This window comes from Halyomorpha halys, unplaced genomic scaffold, assembly GCF_000696795.3.
Source record: "Halyomorpha halys isolate HHAL.00 unplaced genomic scaffold, Hhal_1.1 Scaffold327.1, whole genome shotgun sequence".
In the NCBI taxonomy this organism is placed as follows: Eukaryota; Metazoa; Arthropoda; class Insecta; order Hemiptera; family Pentatomidae; genus Halyomorpha; species Halyomorpha halys.
Genome location: NW_027105022.1, coordinates 494,843 through 502,593, shown reverse-complemented (window position 1 = coordinate 502,593; position 7,751 = coordinate 494,843). Strand labels below are relative to the sequence as shown.

Genomic DNA, 7,751 nt, shown 5'->3' with positions numbered 1-7,751 from the left:
ATATATGATACATTGACATTACCCTATTACCCCATACTTTTTTCCCAACAAAAATACACAAACCCATATTCAGCATTATGGATTTTAAGAAGTATATTTTTGGTACCTCTTTCTTTTGGAAAACAAGACATTACTTTTGTTTCTATTATATTTCTCTGAAATTACAGCACAAACATTTTTATTATTCTTTGCTTTTATAAACAGTAGCAGACTTTAATTTGTATCTCAAGAACTAAAGGATTTGGTGAGTTAATTATTCTAAGTAAAATTGAAATATATTAAATTTCCTACTTAAGTGCTCATATTACTTTTTAATTAATTCAGAAAAACATGCACTGGAAGATGAAAAAACACTACTTTTTAGGAAAAACAAAAAGGGGATGCTTATTGCTGTTTTTTTTTTTGTTTTTTTTAAGAAAGAGAATTAGTTAGAAAATCAATTTATTAAATTATTTGCTGTCAACTTTTTCTTTGAGAATAGCAACATATTTCTCATTTATTTTCAAAAATAATTAATTTTAGTCATATTATTTATCATCAAAAGTAATTAATAAAGATTAATCAGTTAAGTTTTAAAAATACTAAGTACCATACAGTTCCATTAGGAATATCAAACTATTTTTTTCCGCTTGCCGCCTCACATTCTGGTACTAACTGGTTTTTTTGTGCTGATAAAGATGAATTTCTCTTTTAATGTTTCTTTTATTTGTATCTACCCTCAAAAGTAAATGAAAATTCTATCTTGTTTTTCTTGTCTTCTTATGTTGTGCTCCTGTCAAAATAAATACATAGTAATTAAGGTATTTAAGTTTCACATGTTTGCAAGTTAGAATTTGATTATTCAATATTTCCTAAGTCTTGCTACAAGTAAATATAGAGGGCCGGGGTATAAAAAAAATTTTGAAAAATTAAAAAAAATTTTTTACTTGAACACAAATAGCATTTTGCATATTTTCTCATTGTAGTTACCTGTTGTTAATTTGCATGTTGTCATTTTGAAAACGTTTTAGTTGCAATATTGCCCAGACACGTGTGCTTCATTTTTTTATCTTGTTATTCGTAATTATAAGAAATATTCTTTTATATAACAAATTATTTGTGTATTCATTTTTAAGTTTTAAAAAAAATAAATAAACAAAACAAATCACATCTGATTCTATGGAGAGGGTCCTGAAAAGACCTCAACCAACATTTTAAGGGAGAGGAAAAATGTGTATTTATTCAAAAAGTTCTTTTGATAACTTTGATTCCGTTTCTAAATATTCCTCTTGGTTTAGTTTTATACTGAAATCCATTGAACATAATAGTTTCGAAGGTTTTCTTTAAATGTTATTAGAAATTAGATAAGTAGATTCCCTTAAGTTAAAATTAATGTCTCTAGTCATAATTCTCACTTTATGATGAGACTATGTAAACACTTGAAACAGTAATTGGTCCCTTAAAAAAATAAATTAAAAAATATTTATTTATTTATTTACTTTTGTTTGTTTTTAATTACCTTTTATTAATATCTTACCGGTATTGGGATTCTTTTTTAGAGGAATTGCACAAAAGGATTACATTGCTTCCAGATAAGATCACTGAAGAAGAAAGGTTATTTATTAAATCTATTTATGAGTCAAGGTGTTTAATGGAAGAAATAACTTGGGATGAAGCCAATGATATTCTTGTGAGAGCTGCTCCAAAAGATGTTAGTATTTCCTTACACTGGAGATTATTGATTCTGTGTATTCATAATAATATTAATATCATGTTTCATTGATATTGCATTAGTACAAACGTTTTGGTTGACTATCCCTTTCTGAGACACTCGTTTGATTTACCATGATAAAATTTCTTTAATTATCACGTATAGCCTTAGGATTACTATTTTGACAATTAAAAATTATAAGTGCTCTTGTTTTAAAATTTTGGTAGCAAATCCTTTTTAGTATTAATAAGTAACATAATAAGATCTGGTTTTTTTTTCCCGAAAACCTTTGTGTATAGTCATCATCTTGGACCATTTACACCAGAAGTGCTTAACTCAAAGAATGCCTCAATGTGGCATGCTTAAAGTTTAGAATTAGCACGTGTCTAGTAGGTTTTTAAATATTTTGAAGTTATCTTGAATATTTAATATAAACTCTCTTTCTAGAATAAAAAGATAATTCATAGACTTGCTTTGTTTGATATTTTTAACAAATATAAGATCTTAATAATGGAAATTTCATATCAAGTCAAAAGGTATAATGATATGCTGAGGGATGAAGAGTTTGCCATCTTATTTCTTCCTGGATATCAGATCTTATTACTCCTTATTCAATAATTAGTTATATTTTATCACTCATGAAATTCATATTTTACCTATTCTTTTTGTACTAATATAACTTTTTAATGTCTGTTGCTGTGTTTTGAAAATGGGACTTGCTTTATTTTCTTAATTAGTTGTTTTCTTTTTATCCTCAGATCCAACAGGACTTGAAGAAAGAGAAACACAGCAGCATGAAACAGATAGCTTCGACTTCTCAATCTTCAACATCGACAGGAATTCAGATGTTAGTATTGTACCCCTAATTATTTGTAATGACAGTTATTGTGTTAACGTGTGTGTGCATGTAAATTTATATCTATATTTTATAGAATGGTAAGTAATATCATGTTAGTGGGTTTTTTTCTAAGTAAAAGTTGTAATATTTTTTTTCTTCTCTATTATCCTTTTCCTTTGATTTGCTGTTTATGTTTGTAATTGTTCTCCTTTTATAATTTTTGTAAATTCAGAAAAGTTATTCAATTGTTAATTTTCAATATATTCATAGAATTGTGCTTAACTACATCTTTGCAATATTATATATTTTTTTATTCTTTATAGATTTTACTTTTTTTTTTTAAATAAATTAATCAATAATAATAAAAATAAATAAATAATTTATTATTATTGACTATATATAAATGTCTATGTATTTATTTTTTACATATTATGGAGGAAGTTTTTTGATCATGATCATTCATGATAATTAATTATTTACTCAAGTATTATGAAGATGTAGGTTTTGATTATTAAAATAAAAATTTTGGGTTTTATGACTACTTGTACTAATTTTCTATTGTCCTATAATATTTATGTTTATATATTTTCTACTTTTAGAATAATGGTTTATCCACCACCCCCTGCTAAAGGTGGAATTTCTATAAACACTGAAGACTATGCCTGTTTAAAAGAAGATCAGTTTTTAAACGATGTCATCATCGACTTCTACCTCAAGTAAGGTTTTTTTTTTACTTGTATTTAATTAAATGACCCATGTATTATTTTTTGCTTCTATATGTTATACCTGTTTTAAAAGATAGTTGATCGATTCACTGTTTAATCTGACGAAGCCCTGCAATGTTGGGCAAAATGTTGGCTCAAATAAAAATAGTACATAATATTACTATTTGAGTTTAATTTGACCGCACCTGGACCATATTCCATTTATTACTAAAATGTTATGCTTGTATTTATCATTTATGTATTAATTTGGGATTAAACTTCAATTACTGCTCTACAGTTACTTCCTGCTTCCATAAATTCTTTATTATTAATTACATTTTGGTACAGCAAAACTTGTAGTCACTCTGGTAAAAGAGCCTTGGCACTTAACATCCATCAGAGTGACATCTTGAGAGGCAATGATCTGTGGAGCACCTCATTACATTGAATTTAATGTTTTCCCTTCCCTCTCCCCAGTGCCTATTAATATATCAATCGGTTCATTAAATCCATGCTCCTTGATGGTCTTCATTCAGTTCTTTTATTGCTTTATAACTTTAATTAACAGTGGTTTAAAATTAATTAAACATTCGAATTCAAAATTTTGTTAACTTTCCCACAACTTCACTCTTAGAGTAGGTGAAGATTAATTAACTGCATGTTGGTAAAGACTTCGGTTGTGAGAATTCTTTTAGAATGGGTTTGGATGTAGATATACGAGATTGTATAACTAGAATACCTTTGATAAACTCCAGAAATACTTGTATGAGTATCGTAGGTTTGTTAGGCACAGAGCCAATCTTAAGGTAAAGGATAAAGAGGGTTAAATTGTGTTTCATTAGTCGCTGGGACCAGAAGGGATGACAAGGAAAATAAAGTCGACAGTCCTGCTTTCGTCACAGCTATAATAAATAACCAAACTGGCAGAGAATGGGGCTGTCCTAACTCTGAGAGATCATTATGGCAATGGAATTTTACACCATGAGATCGCATACCGCTACTCTCGATGGCCACTTAGCCATGGTGTAGCTGCTTTTGCTGCACCATGGCTAAGTGGCCATTGAAGTTGCGGTGCTACTGCTGAAGATAGATGTCATCATGGCTTAAGCTGTAGCGAGTACCTAAGGTCCAGGGGTGGGGTCCTGTGATCAAGACTTCAGCTCAAAAAATTATAGTGTTACTTAATGGTGAACATGAATAGTTGGGACGGCTTTACACTATGCAGCAGGAAGAGGTCACACCGCTGTGGTAGCATTGCTGTTGGACTGCATGGCATAGCCAGGAGCTAAGAATTATTATATTGTATCTGAAAAAGACTTCTTTTATTTTTTTATTCAATAAGAAATGAAGAAAATTAAAAATTACTTATTCACTTACAATTTCAAAAAATTTGTTAAAATTTCTGCTGCCAGGGATTGAAAACTGTAATCCTCTCTCATTTTGTATAAATAGATATTCTGAGAATGCAAAAATGTTTATAAAATTTGTATACAAATGTGATCTAAGTATATATTGAAATTAAAGAATATTATTTTAATTTTTTTGTGAAAGTTGTTATAATGTTTATTCCATTGAATACATAACTCTTATCCATTCTCTAAAAAGAGTGGAGTTCCTTATATGTAGTTGTTAGGAAAGAAATGTAGGTTGTTTGTGATTTTAGTTATACTAAAACTTGTAGTAGTCAGGTATCTCCTGCATCCTGATAAAAGACAGAACTCATTAAATTACTTTTTATTTTTTTACACGTGCAGATGCAAGGAGCTTAATGTATTTTGAAATGCTTAGATGTATGGGAAAGAATTCACTTGCCTGTAGCAATAACCATACACTGGCCGAATATAAAAATTATTTATTTACAATATATAAATAACTGATGCAATAAGTAAATAACTTAAGTTATAAATTATCAGTTTTCAATATGAATTAATTGTTAGTTTTAATGTTTACTAATTTGAAAAGAGATAAAGTAATGGCAAGTATATTTCCCTATTTATTAGCAGATCTGTTTTTTGTCATCAGAAAACAAATTCCATTTGTTTCGTGTTGAAACACTGTATCCAATTGATACATCCTGAAACAAAAACATTCATATGCCAGCCATTAACACATCTAACTTGTTATAGCAAATGTTTTTCCTATTATTGCATAACACGCTTGTGTAAACTCAGCCTATCTCTGATGTGACTTGACCAGGAAGGGTATATATAAAGTTTTATTGTTGATTGATTTTTTTTTTTTAGATACCTGTGGCTTAATGTCTTAAGTGAAGAAGATAGAAAGAGGACGCACATATTTTCTTCCTTTTTTTACAAAAGATTAACTATGTGCCCTCCACGTCAGTCCGGCCATCAAGAAAACCAAAAGCTATCTCCGGCAGAAAAAAGGCATGCACGGGTAAAGGGATGGACCAAGTCTGTTGATATTTTCGAGAAAGACTTCATCATTATTCCAATCAATGAAAGGTATATATATCTATATATATTTTTTTTTGTTTTTTTAATTTTGAGTGTTCCAAAGGTTTGAATTTGGAATGCTCATTAATTAATCCTGTTCCTGGGGGCTATTTGTTCAGAAAAAGGTGCTCCATGATTATTTGCAGACCATTTTGTAAAATTTGCTTATTTGGAATTAGGGGACCTCAGAATTTTTATTTCTGTTGAAAACTCTTCCAAATAAAAATGTGGATCTGGTGTACTGTCAAACTATTCTGAGCGAATAAACTTATGTTTATCTGTACCTGTAGTTTATTTGTACCTTCTGAACTGTATTAAGAGAGGAATGGGATAAATAGGCCAATACCCATTGAAGGATTAAGGGAATTAATATTCTTTATTTGAATGATAAGGTGAAGATACTTTTTGTAGATTGTTTCATAAAAAAAAAAAAAACAAAAAAAAAAAACTTTGATTTAAAATTATGAGTTAATAGTTGATCGCCTCTATATATATTTATGGGTGGGATCAGAAAAGAATTATCAGTGCCAGAATTTCAGGGCTTCAAGGCTTAGAACAATTAAACAAGATAACGATCATCATGAATGAAAAGAATTACAGAATAATTAAAAAAATAACAGACAATATAGATATGTAAATTATGTTGAAAGAAAATATGTTTTCTAAGTGTTATAAGAAGATGGAAGGGTATATGAGAATAAATAATATTAAAATAAAGTAATATAGGTAGTATTAAAATTAAGAAAGAGGATAGAACTAGAAAATAATGATGAACAAATGAAAATCTGGTTTGTGAATATATGCACAAAATGAAAATCGTTTAAAATTAAAGTTAGGTAAAAAAATGGAAAAGAAAACATATATGTAATTAATTAAAATTTTAAATAAAATAACAGTACTCAAGAAAAAAATATATGAAGTTATAAAAGACAAAAGGAATTAAGAAATATGAATATAAATAATAAAATCTAGTTAGTAATCATATGTATAAAAAGAAAATTAAAGTTATAAAGGTTAAAAAAAAAAAAATGAAAAAGAAAATATATGTAATTAATGAAATATGTAAGTAAAATAATTGAATGAACGAAATGAGATATCTTATTCCTTTCATTCTATATATGCTATTTAATTTAAAAATTAGATTTGAAGAAGGGAGTTCACGAGTTGTATTTACATTTCGGAATGTTTTTTATCTTTGTTTCATCTCAAGTGCTATGATGCGATTAATTTAAATATATTTCATGTAAAAATCTTGATAAAATTATTCCACTTTATAAATGTAAATGTTATTAAATTGTTTTGAGGTTATTCATTTGTTTATTTTTTATCCTTACAGGTCTCATTGGTTCCTGGGAATCATATGCTTCCCTGGTTTAACTGGACCTGTCCGTATGTCAGATAATCAAGCTGTTCCTAATGTCATCAGGAAAAAAAGTAAGTTCAAAGGTGCATTTATGTGTGCGAATTTTACTCTCAAGGGATTGCAGATATACTCTCCCGATTGAAATTTAATTTCCTGAGATGGATGGACAACATAGATTTGCTCTTGGCAGCATATTTGCCTCTCTTAACTCTAAAAAATTATGTTAACACTCATTATAAATATTTATCCATCAAATCTATTAATCTATAATTCTGTATTAATGGTTTTTAGGTGATGCATCAGTCCTAGCAGGGGGTCTCACTCCTGCTAAGATCTATGGAACAACAATAACTGTTGTACCCAAGGAGAAAATCTCAATTCCTAAGGCTCCAACTATAAGCCTCTTGGAGCCTGATGAGGAGCGGGATGGCGAGTCTGATCGTGATGAGGCTGAAGCTGATGATGATGACATGGAACCCAATACTACTGATGAAGTATTTTTTTTTTTTAATTGGCATAAGTTTTTAAATCAGTATTTTAATATATTAGTGACATACCAGGGCATTCAAAAAGTCCTGTCGTTTTTCGTTTTTTTGTTGTTTATTTTGATTCTAGAGTGTTTGCTAATTAATTCCGTTCAATACAACTTTTATCCATGTAAACACAAATATTTATACTTTATGAATAGGAGGCTAAGGAG

The 7,751-nt window shown here is 28.8% G+C and overlaps 1 protein-coding gene across 5 annotated transcripts in view; it reads left to right on the top strand.

Annotated features, from left to right (window-relative positions):
- The window catches only part of LOC106681330 (sentrin-specific protease 6), a 46,093-nt gene that overhangs the window by 33,143 nt on the left and 5,199 nt on the right, over nucleotides 1-7,751 (top strand). For all 5 annotated transcript variants that reach the window (XM_014421589.2, XM_067047602.1, XM_014421586.2 and 2 more), the window contains 6 exons: nucleotides 1,539-1,690; nucleotides 2,449-2,537; nucleotides 3,128-3,244; nucleotides 5,476-5,697; nucleotides 7,025-7,122; nucleotides 7,343-7,545. In XM_014421589.2, coding sequence (XP_014277075.1) covers nucleotides 1,539-1,690; nucleotides 2,449-2,537; nucleotides 3,128-3,244; nucleotides 5,476-5,697; nucleotides 7,025-7,122; nucleotides 7,343-7,545 — 881 coding nt within the window. The remainder of the gene's footprint in view (nucleotides 1-1,538; nucleotides 1,691-2,448; nucleotides 2,538-3,127; nucleotides 3,245-5,475; nucleotides 5,698-7,024; nucleotides 7,123-7,342; nucleotides 7,546-7,751) is intronic.